Source organism: Arctopsyche grandis, chromosome 12 (genome assembly GCF_051622035.1).
Source record: "Arctopsyche grandis isolate Sample6627 chromosome 12, ASM5162203v2, whole genome shotgun sequence".
NCBI classification, from domain to species: Eukaryota; Metazoa; Arthropoda; class Insecta; order Trichoptera; family Hydropsychidae; genus Arctopsyche; species Arctopsyche grandis.
The window spans coordinates 24,448,847-24,467,570 of NC_135366.1; the positions used below are offsets into that span (position 1 = coordinate 24,448,847).

Consider the following 18,724-nt stretch of genomic DNA (forward strand, 5'->3'; position numbering starts at 1 on the left):
TACATAAATCAATAGGTACATTGAAAATGTTAATTTATCTACCCAAGCCCGTATGCAAAACGGAAGGTAATTTATATGAATCCGAATGAAAATTTCAATTGAAAGCACATCGGAATGTAGATTTACAGACCGAGAGGGAGTGAGGAGCAAAAAGCTTTTTAAAAAGGCACCGGAAGTACCCTCAGACCGTGGATTTTCCCATTTAATGCGGAATCGTAACAATGTACGGGAATTCGAGCGATCGGAATACGTATACGTCGACGCCATTTTAACGTAGACAAAAATAAAAATAAATAAACAAACAAAACAAAGCGTCAAAATTCAATGGCTAGGTTGTTTTGGTGTCAGTCGATAGCGATTGTGTCACGAAATATTCGAGAATTGGACACGCGTTCGAAATAAACGGACTGAAAAAACGATCAACGCCTGAGTATTTTCATTTTTCTGATTACATTTTTCCACGCATATTTTTCATCGTGGAGCTTAAATCGATATTTTATATAAACCCATCAGAAATCTACAAAAATGTTGTTTCTATAAATAATAAAACAAATATGCTAAAACTATATGCATCAATAAATTGATGCATATAGTAAATAGTATAATACTGTAACTTTTAATTTACAAAATTTTTATATTAAAATAAAAAAATAGTAATAAATTTACCGGTTGTCTTAAAACTTCGAACCACTTTTATCATTTCTTGCATAAATGAAAGCACCAGAGATTTTATTTTACAAAAAATATCGTTCATTTTATCGTTATTATATTACTATCTTTTTAAAATCAAAGTAAATATCTATGCTTTCAATCATTTCCAGGTCTTCATATACATATTTGTAACATAACTTTGTCGAAATAATGAATATTGGCTGAAAATCAGAAAGCCAACTAATTATTATATTCAATTATTTTGTCAACTTACATACATATAATAATTACATATATATTAAAGCGTCAATTGTTTTTTTTTTCAGCAATACAATATAATATCTCAAATTCATTACAAAAAAACAACGTATTTTTATGCCTCAAACTATTATCCTCACGAATACATACATATATACATATGTTAGTTCAAAAATAATAAATATATTTCTATGCATATTTTCCATTTAATTAACAACGAGTGACTTAATAACGTAAATGAATTTATTTAAATAAACGGTAAATGTATAGTTATATATTTATATAGCAAGCATAAAACCAAAACTACCCTAACTTAACCCAGATTAGATACGGGTAGGATTTGACTTGTCGGGATTCCGACTATTTATATAAACATAAAGCTTTCTGTATCAATAAACAAAACTTCACCATAAATTGTACTATATAAAGCAGTATAAACTATAGCACATACATAAATAGAGTAAATTTTAAAATTTATTTTATTTTTACAGGTGACGGTGTAACGGGAGATGCTGTTGAAAACTCGTCGAAATCACGGCCTAAACTAGTTAAAAAATAAATAGCGCATAATCAAGTTAAACTATTGAATATAATGTTATTAGATTAATTAAAAGAAAAAGCCTAGTCCTGCAAAGTCTTCCATTTTGATAGCGTAAGTTTGAAAGTGTATAAAGAAAAATAAATAAAAACACACACACACACAGAGGAAGGAAATTGTCCGAGCCAACGAACGACCCTCTTCCTCGTCTTCTTCCAAGAAGATATAAAAAAATAAATAAACATCTTTAGAACTTTACACAAAAGACTGCCAGTCGAAAGCAATAAAGTCGTCCGATAAGAAGAACCGCACCGTAAGATTCTGGATTGAGATTTTAGGTTGTGATGTAAGCCGTTTACGAGTAGTAGATATCTATTAAGCCACGCGTTGTTGAAATATGATCGCCACGAAGGATTGTGCGCCCCTGTCCTACATAAGGATTTAAGTACCCCGTAAAAGTGGAAAGCTCAAATATGAATTCAAACTTGCGCGTGGAAGAAGGCAAGCAGGCGACGAAACCGCCAGCCAAAAAGGGCCAAGGGACGACCGGACATAAAAGGTTGATGCTGAGGGCTCCGGTCAGGGTTGTCACCGGAAGTATCAGTCGCAGGGGTCGCAAAAGCTGCGGGGCTCCTAAGAGATGTCTCGCTCTAGCTGCACCTCTGGCTGCTCTGCCGATTCTACTCCTGCTGGCCACCGATCCTAGGAGGAGCAGTTCTTTGAGGCACTTCACAAGTCAACAGGTATGTTTTTCATTACTAATTACTAACTTATTCTCTTAGTTCGGAAACGATTTCGTCGTGTGACGAAGTTTGGCTTCTTATCCGATCGCTTTCAAACTTTGCCAATTTGCTCGGTTTGGTCATCAATATAAGTGGACATGACGTCCACCAGTACTTTGGTGAAACATAATCGCAATATACACGTTTGAAATACTACATCTTTGTTCACGGTGACGTCTATCGCCCACACTGTCGCATTTGTCCACACTGTTCTGATATCTTTTTTCCCTTTTCGCCCCCATCTCGCTACGGCAGATTGAGCACTTTGCCATACTCATGATCAAAGTTTACGGAGAGAATTGGTGATTTCTCAATTAGGTTTTTTATATACATTTATTTTTTATACATATATTGTCTTATGTACTTGAAGACATACAATGATGATTATGATTTCTATCATAATTATGATCCCATAAATAATAACGCAATTAAGTAAATAAATTAATATAATTAAAAATATTATTTATTTTTATTTACATACATATATACAAATATACCAGGAAGGCTTAACAGGTAAACTCCAAATTCGCCTTCCTGGTCCACATAATTATTACATAGATACATGTAAATCTAAACAATATCTGACATCTATCGTCAGATATTACAAATATCGCATTAATACGATAAATAACGATGAATAACTTTCATGTAACAATACGAATTTTATATTCGATAAACAACCACAGAGACATCTATGATGAGCAATATGGCGAAACCTAAGATATAACAATAACTAAAGGTTCGCAACAGAAAATTGGGTAGGAAACGCCAATTTGACAGGAATCGTTTCAATGAAAATCAGAAAAATTGGCAAATTTTGATACGAAACGATCGACCTTGACAAATCAAGGTCTGGCCAATAGCGAGACTTAGCGGGAATCGAACTCGTAACATCAAGTACGAGATAATTCAACATTCACCACTAGACCACGCTACTATAATAAATAAACTAATGCAATTAAATATATAACTTAAAACCTTGGGTCACGTAAGGATGATATGATATAAAGTTTATTCTTTCTAAGCATTCTTGTGCTCTTTTGAACTTTATTCCGTTTATATTGTATTAAATTTTACAAAATATTTATTACATACATACAGACTAAGTATGTATGTATATTTCATTTCACGGCTGTTTGCAGTACTGAGAAAAAAACATGAATCCTATTGATAATTAAAGATGTTTATGTGAATCGCGCATGTTATAAACTCAGAACAAAGATAATACTTGAGACCAATAGAAGTCGTAATTCAAATTTTTTCTACAGCAGAAACTGCTTAAATTGAAATAAAGAAGCTTTATAAATATTTAAAAGGCCTCAATATGTACTTTGACATCGATCGGTTGAGAATCTACATACATACATATGTACGTTATACTATGCATGTATGTTTTAGAATTCGAGAGTAATACAAAATTATAAACATTTTCGTAAAAACGATCGGAAGACTGTCGGAATAGATACTGAATCATTAGCGAAGCGAAACATGTAAAAATCACTGTACTTAATGAATGCCAAATTTTTCAAACCGTATATAGATAAATTACCGTTCGTTTATATAACCATAATGTTATATGTACATATTATAGAAAGTGTCGAGTAATGTTGTTATTCTACAATTTCTAACCGACTAAAGATAAACTTACAAGAACTTGGGTCAACATGTAGAGACCTTTTAATATTTTATACACGTCGCTAATTGACTTCGGATGTGGTGCTTAGGTAATGCGATAATGCGAAAATGGCTAATAGAAAATACTCGAGGAAAACTTGGTCCATTTTCCTCTCTAAGCGTTCGACGCGGTAATTCGATACGAGAGCTGAGGAACCGGAAGCGACCGGTGAGAGACTATCTACTCAAGCAGATACAAGTACATACATATACATACATACATACATATAAATGTATACATTCTGGCAACGTGTATAATTCTGCCACACCATAAACCTACAGGATACATTAAATACGCGGATACATTTTAGTGATACTCCTGTAAATAATTATACTGTACTCATGTACATATATTTTGTTAATTCAAATTTTCTATAGAAAGAAAAATTGTGTACTATAGTTTCATGTTCCATCTTTTGAGACAAAAGAAAGAATGCTTTGGTAAGTTGTAAGCAATAATTTAAAATCGCTATTTTGAGTGTATGTGCTTCTGTGTAAGATAACGCTCGCCGTACTATATGTACAATATAATAGTCTTTTCGATTCAACATACATTTGTACGTCACAGTTAAACCACTGCCAACAAAACGTGCGAATATAATACGAACATACTAACATAATCAGCCAGCAGCATAGCTCGGTCTTTAAGCTTCTGTCTTTCACCGAGAGGCTCCGGGTTCGATCCCATGAGCTGACCTCGATTGAAAAGAATTTTTCTATATCTGTAGTGCTTCTGGTCAGACTTGGATATTTGTGACTCCATGTCGATCGTTTCCTATTATAGTTTGCCAATTTTCTCTGATTTCATTGTTGAAACGGTTCCCGATTAAAAATTGGCTAAATCCTTCCTACCTACCATGTCACCACTATTTGAGTATGATTAATGTACATTAAAATGTATGTACAATTCATAGATGTTTCGTTAATTTGCGAGTTTTCAGTGTCTCTTAATTCAGCGACTTGTATAATAAAAATGCTGTATTGTTTGTAATTGGTCAGGAAGGCGCATTGGGGTTTAACTGTAAGGCCTTCCCGGTATATATGTAAAAAATAAATAAATAATAACAGATCAACAAAAAACTTCTATATACACTATTTACTACCAATATTTCCTCTAGGGAAATTAGTATCTGAGCATTTAACGCCATCTATTGAAAATTTATTTAATTAATTAATTAACTATTTTTCTATTGGTGTTTTATATTTTTTATATGTAGGTAGGTAGGTAGTTTTTTTTAACTTTTTTTCATATTAAACAATTAAATATAAATATATTTAAAAGGTATTTGAAAAAAATACGACCGCTTGCGGATCGAACAGAGCACCGACACATTTCTTTTAATTTTTTTATTTAATAACTTAATATGCCACAACTCATGCCATGATATTTCAACGAGTACAGCACTAGTTTATTATATAATCGCCTTAATCTGTCTGTGTGTGTGTGTGTATAGGGTATTAATTAAAACACTGCCAACGTAATGTACGAATATAATAACGAATCAAGAAAACACCGATCACAATGTACATACATTTGTATGTATGTATACTGTTTGCTGCTAATATTTCCTCTTGGAAAATACTACCACGAACATTAAGCGCCATATACTGAAAATTAAATCATAACTATTTATATTGTTACTTTATATTGTTTATATGTAGGTAGTTTTTACTTATAATACACCCGATGAAATTTTCATCGGGTCTATCATTAGTGGCATATAACTCAAGCATTATACCCATTTTCGGTAACGCGTAGTATTTATGCACACAGAAACCATGGAGCAGGAGTGTCAGATAATTCGATTAAGAGCAAACGGGCGTGAAGATACCAAAAGGGACGAAAATAAATACAATATACATACATACATACATATATACATGAGTAAATAAACAAAACGAAACAATCGCATTATATAATACCGCACATGAAACGGTACAAATAATACGTTCCATTGTACTGAAACTGACCTTAACAGTAATTCAAACGCAACACGCGCAAGGTCGCCATTCGGTTAAATTGCCGGTTTTAATCAACTTTTTTCATTATATTTATTTCTGGATAACAGATTGAATATCCATGGTTGAACTGATGACTGTATGGGCATGGTCCTGCGGTTCTGTCTAATTGAATCCGAGCGGATGACAATGCAATCGGCACCGGTCCGTGAAATTTACTTCGCCATTGTTAATTGGAATTGTATCGGGAAAATGCGTTTTGTAGGCAGTTGTCGATTAAATGCAGCGAACGGCAATCTTTTCGCACAATTGGACCAACAGACTATATCCCGAATGCTTTGGTGGGATTTCTGTCATAATCCCAAATTTTCAAATTCATTCAACCGACATGAATGAATTTGAAAATTGCCAGTAAGTTCAGAGGGGGGAGTCTATGAGCAAGTTTGTTTTAGCCCTAATTGGCAACAAGATATTGTTGCGTGGGGGTGTGTGGAGGATCCAAATAAAAGGACAAAGTCGCTTCACACCATTTATTGGGTGATTAAGGAGATCCACGCACAACCAGTGCTCCGTCCAGAATGCCTTCATATGGCCTAAGTACCTGCTTATAAAGGGCAGGTCGCTCACTGCATCTTTCTCGGCGCATTTATTTACCTATTGTTATAGTCACACACCAGACACACAGTCCCGCGGTCTCGGCATGCAGTCCCACGCTTTCGCGCTGTCAGTTCTGAGAACTCTAGCGGGAAGTGACCAAATGCCGTTACCGACCACTACGTCCATTCGGGGGTCTCCATTGTTAGCCGACAGCAGAGATAATCCTCGAAAACCAATTATAACGGCGGCTCTTTTTAGCATATGCTACAATACCATGCTTTCGCAAAACCCTAATGTATGTACATACATACATATAAATATTAAATTATCAAATGTAATAAATGTTAACATTTATTTGACGTTTAAGTAAAAGTATAAAAATTTCTGCTGTTAGCATATAAATGTAGGATTAGAATGCAGGGAATTCCAAATACGTGTCGTCTTAAAATACTCCGCCACAAATATTTTATCATTTTCGCGAACATCTTCGAAGCGGCGCTATTTATTGCCATCTCGGATGCATCTTTAATTTTTTTAATAACAATCCGTTTCTTCGACGAGAGCTTTCTCAAAAGAGAGAAATGGCAGTGTGTATATTTAGTCGCCATTGATAATGTAGATCTAAGGTGAACAAGAAGACCCTTTTCATTTAATAATTCAAACCACTTTTATTTATTTGCTTGCTTGCTTCGAACACCGACACCCATCGTATGAGACTTATGTACGCATAAAGTGTAAGGTGTACGAAAATATATGTATGAAAGTATATCATATTATACGTGACACGTGTCATATCCACTGACTATATTATCGTTATAAGGATACGGATTAAAAATATTATTTCTACGTTGAAATTTCCACCATGATTTTCCCAGACGTTTTCCAGACCTCGGAAAATTTAGTAGGCAATTGACGTTGAGTTTAAAAACAGCAAACACATAACGATAATATTTGCGTTGAAAGTATACCTTCATAATGATTGGCATAAAAAATAACACTTCTTTTAAGTACATAAATACATATGTACATACATATGTATGTATGTATTACATACATTTAATGAAGTACATAATATATGAAAATTTTATTCAATACATATACATACATAAGTGGTATTGATGTGTGTATATGTTTTATAATTACTAGATTAAAAAAATGATAGCTTGAGGGTTGGCGGCCTCATATGAGAGTTTTGAGTTTCGATCTGTAAATAGTGAAATATAAAATTGTGAAACACCGTGCGTGGACTTTTGGCCAAATTAACACTTGGCGTATGGCAGAACAGATATTTGGCCGATTGAAAATTTTAATTGATTTAATTTATTTATAATCAGCAGTGGATCGTGAATGTCTATTAATAATGAAGATGATGATTTATTTATTTATTTAGTTAGGAAAATTTACAGTTTTATTGATAACAAAAAATAGTTATTAGAAGATATGTAAACCATTTTAAAAAATTTCGCATATACATACGTGAGAGAAAAAGAAAAATTTTAACATTAAAAATAAAAAAATAACGATAAAATAGTACCAATAATTTATTTATCTATTTATTTATTTATTTATTTTCTTTACATATACGGCCGCAAGGACCATTAAACAATAATATTATAAATAGAACATTAAAACAAAAAAAAAATAATATTAATATAAGAAAAGAAGAGAAAAAATATGAATTTTAAAACTAATTAAATAAATAAATGAATGAATTAAAACAATAAAATAAAATGCATTTAGCATTAGTATAAATCAGAAAACTGATAATGCAACAATTTTTTTAAACCATGTTTACTAATATTAAAAAAATCAAATTGCTAAATTCGTTTCCCAGTTTATGAAGTCGGGGTAACGTTGAATTTTTGTTATAACTAGTGGCATAATTTTTTATGTGGAATAAATAGTTGCATCTGGTAAATCTCCCCGGTGTATGAAAATTTATGAGGTCCACTAATTCACTACAGTCCATAACTCCGCTAATAAAATAATAAAGTAATAAAATAATAAAAATAATAATATAATGATGAAATGATGGATAAAATAAAAATAAAACATCGTTGCAGATTATTATTTCATGTATTTTAATTCTAATTTAATTGTTGTGTTAAAAGATAAAAATTCAATAATGACGCACACATATCTTTGCCAAGTGCAGCCAGCCAAAAAAATGCATTTTTGAATATAAAACGATAAAAATTAATAATTTTGTATCGAAAGTATTCTAAATTTACTAAAAATAGATACATTGTTCAGAAATCACTTCAATGTATCATGATAAATTTTAATTGATATTTTTAATAGGTTTCAACAATAAAAAAATTTATTCGGCCAAAAGTCCGTCGGGCTAATGTCCGTTCGGCCAAGTGTCCATTCAGCTAATAGTCCGTCAAACGAAAATACCTTACGAACGAGCCCAGCTCCGCACGGTCAATCACCAATATATGTATATATGTATGTATGTAGTATGTTAAAAAAGTCATACAGTGTTTAATTTGAGCTATATTTAACGCACAGCCTTCCATTAAAATTAAAATTGCATTTCGACAGATGCCCAATTATTCGTTTCGATAACACCTAATGATTTTTATTACGTAATAAAATATACATAAATGCAAAACTTCATGCAGATTCAACAATGCGATTTTTCGCATACATTATTTGTATGATACATCGGCAATAATTATTTCAATATAACAAATACTTGATAACCTTTGACCTAAGAACTTGTTAATCATGATATACATAAATAGTACATACTTTCGTTGCAAAGTTTTCGCAGTCGTGTAATATTATTCGAATGTTAAAAAACTAGAGCTACTATATATTCAGAGACTGACAGGAAAAGTGGAAAATAAAACGAGTCGATCAATCAATCAATCAATCTGAAAAAACCAATAAATCAAATCACTTCGCATCGTTTTCGATAGACACTTTCTTAATAGAATTGCACGTCGCAAAGTTGCAGATAAAATTCCGGTCAAACAAAGCATTATTTCAAATATATGTATATACATACAAACATATAATAATATAAATAAACTAGTTGTTTTACCCGGCTTCGCTCAGTATTTGCAATATAAACAGCTTAATCATGGTGAATGTAATAGTAAATATTCATTTGTTTTTTTATTAAATTTATTTGAATCGAAAAAAAATAGTAATCATCCATATCGAATCGTCGTCATAGAAACTTCGATTTGTTCTTCGATTACAAACAAACTTACATACATACATATTGTTATGTACCTCGCTTATCAAATATAGTTTCCACAATAATCGAATTCACTTCCTCGCGTGAGTAACACGTCCATACAAAGTCCTGTAATGGGATATTCAGATAAGACAAGAGTACCTCGCTTATCAATGTATGTAGTTCCCACAATAATCGAATTCACTTTCTCACGGGAGTAACAAGTCCATTCGAATTCCTGTAATGCGATATTCGGATGATACAGGAGTGCCGGACTTCGCCCAACCCAGGAATGCCGGAATTTGCCCCACCCAAAAGATAAGAAATCACTTATATAGATCACGATTCGATCACATCAGTCAGTCATCGCCATCGACTCGGCAAGTGACAGTCAGTCATCGTCATCGACTCCGAGAGTGACAGTCATCACCAACAATACTCCAAGAACGTTAGTCATTAATATCGACCCCGCAAGTAACGGTCAGCACAGCAGCAGAACAAAGTTAATTAGTGAAGCAAAGTTAAATTGAAATAGTTCTACGTATCTCAAATTAAATTCATCATCGTTCCATAACCTGTCGTTTTTTGAATATATCTACAATATAAGATAAATGTAACATTTTAATGATAATAAATAAATATTGGTTAGTTAACCAAGTAGTTTTAAAAAATAAATAAATCTTTCATTGGAACGTGACAATATGTACATAAAAGTCCCTGTGTAACCGCAATGCGCCTTTCTGGACAGAAACATTGTACATTTGATACAAATTTATTTATTTATTTAAAGTTTGGACCATTGTAGCATTATAGGAATTCCTAATGCGCTACAATGGTCAAAAATATAACATACAAGAAAAGAAACAAAATAATAACTAAAGAAATTAGACATAACAAAAACAAAACATATATGTACATATGTATAATATATGTATTATATGTATTATTACAAATATTATCAGTATTATACAAAATACATAAATACATATCAATTAATATTCACAGAGACATCTATGGTCAAGTTTGTAAATTTGCAGCATTTTAAACAATTCAGTAAATACATACATATCAATTAACATCCACAGAGACAATTATTGTCAATTTTGTGAATTTGCACCATTTTATACAATTCAGCGAAATTCGAAATAGCTGAAAACTCAAGATTTTGCGAGAAAATGGGCAAGGTTGCCAATTTTTTGGAACCGTTTCAATGAAAGTCAGATAAATTGGCAAATTCTGATAAGAAACGATCGATCTGGAGTCACAAATCCAAGGTCTGGCTAGCGGAAACCAGTCGGATTTCAACCCGTGACAACTCTTCAAAGCATTATATGCTCACCACTAGTTATATATTCCGCTGGTTATATGTACATACGTACACACCATAAGGGCAAAATCACATCTATATATATAGAATTTAATGTCTGTTTGTCTATCTGTCTCGTATATGCTGCAAAACATATACGAGACAGTATATATTTGGTATTTCTATTCGAGTATATCTATTTGGTATTTCCCTACATCAATTCAGGTCTAACATCAAGAGAATCTTGACCGATTGATTTATTTCTTCTCCTATTCTATTTTTCCAATATTTCCAATATTTTTATACTTTAGTTTAGTTATGTAATGTGCTATTTTATCATATTATAGCTTTCATTCTTTTCCTTTTCATTTGTTTATTTTGTATTTACCTTTTTCATTTGTTTTATATTTGTAAATTTCAATTTCTTCTTATATTCTATTTTATAACCTTTTCCAAATATTTTAATACTGTAGTTTAATTATGCAATGTTCTACATATTTTGTCATGCCTTTATTCTTTACTTTTTAATTTGTTTTCCTTATATTTATCTTTTTCATTTTTGTAAAAATCTATTATTGGACTCGGATGTTACATATATTATTTATTTACTATTTGTTTTTTATACATATCTATGTACATCCTGTCTGTTGATTTTTCAATTAATAAAATAAAATAAAAAATAAAACCACTCAACCGATTACGATGGAACTTTCAGGATTTGTTGTATGCATGTCCGGGAAGCTTGCTGTGAAAAAAAAACCTCTTAATAATAATATTCGTAATTACGATTTTACTGAAGCAAAAGTTTGAAGCGCCATTGTGTAGTCAAGGAAATGTGTTCGTTGGTAACCACGTTACCAGTTGTTTTATGACGACACGGCTTTGAAGAGACGTTATTTGAGCTCCAACCATACTTGAAACCGGAACGCGAATGGGAACGCAACAGAAACGGAAACGGGAACGGGAATTGCATGCCTTATTCTGGCATTGCAATGCATGTTGGGTTCAACTAGTCCATCATAAAAATCGAAAGTAAAAACAACTCATCCAAAACAACCAATTCGACTTTTAGCTTTATATTACATAATTCAAATTTATAAAGCGAGCCTTAATCAACAATCAACGTTGTGGGGAGGGGTGAATCGGGGGTGGGGTGGGATGGGGGTGGGGTTCTTTCTTTCGAACACGGCGATTCGTCATGTTTCGGGCGAGTGCGTGATCGGAACTAATTTGCAAATCCAAATCGAGAGAAACCCGGCGAAAGCTTTCGTCCGGAGCTTTCGCCAAAACGAGGCCAGAAAGCTTTCGTCGTTTCGTGCCAAGTCAGGCGTCGGTCGGTGTGCCAAAAGCAAACTGACACACGAAGGCTCCATTATAATTTGATAGCGGGGAAAATGTCGAGGAAAAGGGGGGAGGAAATTCGGGCCAAATTTCGAGATAGAATCGCACTCGTGCACCTGCGACTCCAACTCAGGTGAGCGAATGTATTATACCTACATATGTATATACCATACACAAATGTGCGTGTTTCGGTTCGCGATCCGAATTTCCCGCTTTTAATTCGGTCGTTTTTGCAATTTCCAAAATACATGTATATGTTAAGGCTTTGTTTAGTTTCAATATTGTGTGCATTCGAGAGTTTGCTCGTTAGTGGAGTAACTTGCTGAGTCAACTGCTGAATCGAACAGTTCGCCATACATATGTGTGGTATTGAGTATGCAATTTATTTAATATAAATAAATAAAAATAATAATTATATGTGAATGGCGTTTTGATAAAAGTTGTATAATTTAATGTCTGTGGAAAAGTGTCGATTTTTTTTTTACATATATACCAGGAAGGCCTTAGAGGTAACCTCAATGCGCCTTCCTGGCCAATTACAAACAATGCAGCATTTTTATTATACAAGTCACTGAATTACGAGACACTGAAAAACTCGCAAATTAACGAGACATCTATGAATTGTACATACATTTTATTGTAAATTAATCATACTCAAATACTGGTGATATAATAGGTAGGAAGAATTTTAGCCAATTTCAATCGGGTGCCGTTTCAACAATGACATTAGAAAAATTGGCACACTCTGATAAGAAACGATCGACCTGGAGCACAAATATCCAAGTTTAACCAGCACCACTATAGATATACTCAGAAAATTTCTTTTCAATCGAGGTCAGCTCATGGGATCGAACCCAGCGCCTCTCGGTGCTAGGCAGAAGCTTAACGACCGAGCTATGCTGCTGGCTTTGTATAATTTTAGTCAGCAAAAACGTAAAAAATCATCATAATACATATATAATATCGATATTCCGTCTGTGTATCTGTCTGTCTGTCTGTCTATCTGAGATAACGCTCGCCGTACTACATATAATAGTCGTTTCGAATCGACACACATATGCACGTCACAGCTAAAAAGTATACGATGATATAATAACAAAAGAAAAAATCTTCTATATACATGCCATCATCAATGCCAATCTTTCCGCTTGGCCGAGAATTTACCGCCATGTATTGAAAATGTATTTAATTAATTAATTAATTAATTTTTCTATCGGTGTTTTATATTGTTTATGTATATGTAGGTAGGTAGTTTTTACCATTTTTTCATATTAAACAATTAAATATAAATTAAGTTATATATATTTAAAAGGCATTTGAAAAAAATTCGACCACTTGGGGATAATAGCTTAATATGCCAACACCCATGCGATCATATGTCATCAGGTACAACACTGGTAACTCTATAAAGTCCAAAAATATCTAGAATCTGACCCAGTTAGTTCCTTCTACATAATGGTTAAAATATTACTTTATGGTCCAATTCCATTTAACACATTTGGAGACCTTTGCTCCAGATAAAGGTTAAGAATTCAAAGACTAAGGCATGGTTAGAGAAATTTGACTAAAATAATGAATGGGAAGAGTTTTAGAAGATGTACCACTGTAATATAATAGGTTCTATTAAATATGACGATGTTTCTTTGGCATTCAATTTTGGGTGTTTAAAAACCGGAAGGGTGTTGGTTAATTTAAATTAGAGGAGTCATTTAAAGGAGCGTCATTTATTGTCATTGTGTTGTTATACGTATATATTTGCTTTCCTTACACTAACATTATTAAAGCGGTTTTTAAAGGGAAATGTACTTTTTTCATAAAAAAATTCTTTTTTTAGTTTTTCTTTAGAAAAAAATCATTATTTAACAATAATTATGAGTTAATTTTAAGCCATCTTAAAACGATCATATTTTTTATCAAAAATATCAAACTTTTGTTCACGTTTGTACTTTTTTTAATACTTTCCGTACCTGCTGGTTAAGTGTAATTGCTGGTACATGCTGTATCAATATAAATAGAACTTTAGACCAGCGTGAACTAGTCAGCATATTATACTTTCGAGTAGAGTGGTCACGGTTCGATTCCCACTAGCAGCTACTGGCCAGACCTTAGTTTTTACTCCAGGTCGAGCGTTTCCTATCACAGTTTGCCAGTTTTTCCTATTTTCATTGAAACATTTATTGTTAAATTGGCATCTCCTTTCCAGTCTCTTGCAAATCCCAAATTATTAACGTCTTGAGGTTCGCCAATTTGTATAATAAAATGCTACGAAAATTTCTCCATAAATGTCACTGTAGATGATGTTTGTATGAATTCGCATTGTATTAATCGTATTGTACCTGTATTAGTACAATCATCGCTTTGGATCAATATGTAAAAGCGAGTGTATATGTTCGATATTCCAAACTATTAAAATATATAGATAAAATATTCCTAACAAGAACATTTTAATTAACGCTTACTTCATCAAATTACACATTTCAACGTAACGTAACAACAACAAGATCTAATTTTAAACAACCAAATTGTCATATATAATACATCATATACACAGTCACACGAACAAATAAAACAAAGCTCCAAACAGATAAGAGACAGGCAAAAAAAATAAACTCTCAATTATCATCTTGACCTTGCCACACGATAAAACAGCACCAAGACCAAAAAAATTTGAATCGTAAAATCATGCAAAGAGCATGCCTAGAATCTGAATAAAAACACAAATCAGAATCACATGTCTGTATACACGTACATTATTTATATTTTATTGATTTCGAACGACATCAAATGAACGATAAAAGCCACGAAGCGTAACCGATTAAACTAATAGACATAAAACGTAATGTATCAAAATTACACGACAAGCGAATGAATAAGAGGGGGAGGAAAATGCTGTAAATTTTCTCATTTTTTTATTATATTACTAGCTGAACCTGGCAAGCGTTGCAAAATGCCACAATAACGCGTGCAATTCCCGTTCCCGTTCTCTTTCCCGTTCCACAGACATTCAATTTTATATTTTATTTTTATTTTTATTGTTACAAATCAATAAACACTCGTCATTACAGATTTGCTCCAATGCGACTGGTGTATGTTAACGAAAATACAGAATACATAAACAATCAGAAATACAGTAATATGTACATATACAATCAGAATATATAACATATAACAATTAATCAGAAATAATAATCATAGAGACATCTATGGATTATTTTTAGATTTTTTTTTGTGTACAATTTTTATACATATACTAAATACGAAATTATAGAGATGTCTATAGAAATATCTATAGATTTCAGATTACTGTGCATAATTATTACAAATTATACACAGGCAGATTTTTGTGACAACAGGAATAGATCTAATACCAATTTTCAGGAACCGTTTCAGCAATGATCAGATAAAATTGGCAAACACTGATAGAGAAACGATCGATTTGGAGTCACAAAACCCCCAAATCTAACCAGCAGATGGCGAGGACTCGAACCATTGACCTCAGTGGTGCTAAATATATACGCTACCACTAAGCCAAACTGCTGGCTATATATAGGTATATATATCTATACCTATGTATATGTATATACATAGGTATAGACGTATATACATATACATAGGTATAGATATATATTTCACGTCAGTAAAATCGTAATTACGAATATTATTATTAAGAGGTTTTTTCCCGTTTTTTTTCACAGTAATCTTCCCGAACATGCATACAACAAATCCTGAAAGTTCCATCGTAATCGGTTCAGTGGTTTAGGAGCCTATTCGAGACACACAGACAGACATTCATTTTTATATATGTAGATACGTATGTATATATTTTCCCGCAAGTACACATGCTATTTGGTGTGTTTAAGAGTTAATTTTATTTCAACTCGTCCTCGCCAGTTTAAGAAGAAACAGTTGAACAGTTGTTTCGCGGTTTTTTTGCGTTTTATTTTTTTTCGTCGCCACTTCCCGTTTGAGCTTGTTATCTGCGACGATAAAAAATAATAGCCTCGGAGGGTTGACAACACATTTTTCAGACGGCCGAAAGGGATGCGGGAAGAGTGTTTCCTGAAGTAAACAATTTATTTAACTGCGTATACTTTATGCGTGTATACAGTGTATACGGTATGCAATATTACTTCCGTTTCCTTCCGAGATGTACGAGTCTCGCTACAATTCAAAAGCCTCCAGCAGGAAGACTTTCAATGCGATATTGAATATTCAAATTTGAAACTATACGTTGGCATTTGTGTTATTCAATGTAGCGCAGATAATTTACTTGGAAAATATTTTTCTGCAAACTTTTCGCTGCCGCATTTTCCAGTCTAGTCAATTTTGACGGAAAATCTATTCGAGATGATTCATATGAAGGCGGCCATTCACCTGAAGATTTATCTGCAAACAGACGTAGGGTGCTTGACTGGGATATTAGTCATAGCTACATATGTAGACCCCAAAGGAGACCACAGACGAGGCAATTTATCGGGCGATTATTCGATCGGCAAATTGCATTCTACGAGAATCACGGTAACAGGCAATTTGCCGATTCGTTTTTGAGAATCTTTTGTCAAACCAAGACAATTTTATTCAAATGAAATATCTAAGGCAATCCATCGCCCGATCGATTACTCACTAATCGAGCAATAAATTGACTTATTTGTGATCTTCTTAACACTTGTCTTACTATGCTGAAAATATCCGCTAGTCACTGTGCTGGACGCCAAGTTATAACTTGACGTATTATTTTATTTTATTTCATTTTGATTTTTGATTTTTAAATGCTTTTTATTATTACAAAATTATGTTCACAATACATCTTATATATATTGTAATAGCTACTGATCTACTGATCATTTTCTATTTTACATTTTAAAATTAATTTTGTTAGTAATCAAAGTATTATATTATTCTAATGTTAATGTACAGTATAATAGGAAAACAGAGCTAATAAACCTATTTACAACAAAAGTCATAACTGTTGGAGTGTTAGTCATTGATAGTCGATTTGCTAAAGACTTGCCTTTATACACTTCAATCAATATACGCAAGTTATTTTTATTCATAATTTTAATAACTGTTTTAATACTTGCAATCTCTTGCTATATCACAAAAGCCTGCTATATGAAGTTCATATCTTAAAATATGTACATATATATACACGTATATTTATTGTAAGTATGATTTCGTTCATGTACGTCGTAAATTGATTTGAATTGCGATGAAAGTTAAGCCTTATAATAAAATAGAAAGGTAGATATTGTATTGGTTTCATAAAAAAATGTACGATCAGTGAAAATGCTTTTTACGTAAAAAAATATCGGTATTCGTTATCAATCCTCCGAATTAAATTTCATACCATAAACATTGAAGCGCATACATAGAATTTTTAACCAAAAATTTCAATATATTTTCCTATTATTCTTTTATGTATTTTATATGAAATATTTTCATAACCGTATTTTTTTAGTCATTTATATATTGTAGACTAATGAAAAGTTTTCAAATCATATTTACCATCTAATAAAAATTTATATATTTATATGTAATACAATAATTAAAAATAAATGAAACGTAAAGGAGGTTTGTAAAAACAGACAAACTGTAATCAACAAACAAATATTGAATACAAAACAAAGAAAAGCATTTTGAAAATTTCACACCCGACGAAACGAATTTCACATGTAAAACAATAAATTGTATGAACTCATTCCTATCTGTTATAATTTTATAGGATTTTTTGTAATTTTTGCTAGAATCGGAAATATAATAAGTATATTTACATACATACATACATACATCATACATAAATCAAATGCTATTCTTAATATATGTATACACTATAAAAAGTTACTCACTGGTACAGTTTATTCTAACGCATAAAGGTATATTCATACTATCCAGCACTGCAAAGCACTGCACGGAAAAGACTACCTCTATTCAAACTATATAGCACCACCCGTTTCCGGCATGTTCGTTATCGTTTTGAAGGAGTGTAAGGTGAAATCGTCTTATATAATATATAGATGGGCGAACACACGGCGAAATATTGCTTGCGTCGAGTCAATATTAGCATATTCGCATGCGCACTTTCGTTAGTGCGCGTGCACTTGCCACTATGACGCCCCGGCATGTGTGAATATTTCCACAGTGGTCAAAGAAAACCGTTTCTTGTCTGATACGTTTTGGTGACATGCACTGTTGTATAATATGAATAGATCGTGTCGGTTACTGCTGTTAAGGACACGTCACCTACATATTACGGAACATAATGTGTCCACATATGTATAATGTACTAAAGAATATGTTTACATAGTATTTATTAGCTTCACTTCGCCAATCGGTCTGACGAACTTCCTACATTCTTCCGATCACTTTGAAACTTTGCCATTTTGCGTGGTTTAGCCACCGATGGAGATTTCAATTGATTCCGTTGGTTC

General features: G+C 32.6%; 2 protein-coding genes across 4 annotated transcripts in view; one reads left to right on the forward strand and one right to left on the reverse strand.

The window, feature by feature from the left end:
• Positions 1 to 18,724, reverse strand: part of LOC143920170 (uncharacterized) — a 156,958-nt gene that overhangs the window by 39,517 nt on the left and 98,717 nt on the right. The window lies entirely within an intron of this gene.
• Positions 1 to 18,724, forward strand: part of LOC143920171 (carbohydrate sulfotransferase 11-like) — a 108,050-nt gene that overhangs the window by 2,151 nt on the left and 87,175 nt on the right. The window contains exon 2 of one of the 2 annotated variants that reach the window (XM_077442896.1): positions 1,401 to 2,190. In XM_077442896.1, the coding sequence (XP_077299022.1) occupies positions 1,921 to 2,190 (270 nt within the window). In that variant the 5' untranslated portion in view covers positions 1,401 to 1,920. Of the gene's footprint in view, positions 1 to 1,400; positions 2,191 to 18,724 lie in introns of those variants that run through there. The other variant, XM_077442897.1, reaches the window with a different exon arrangement.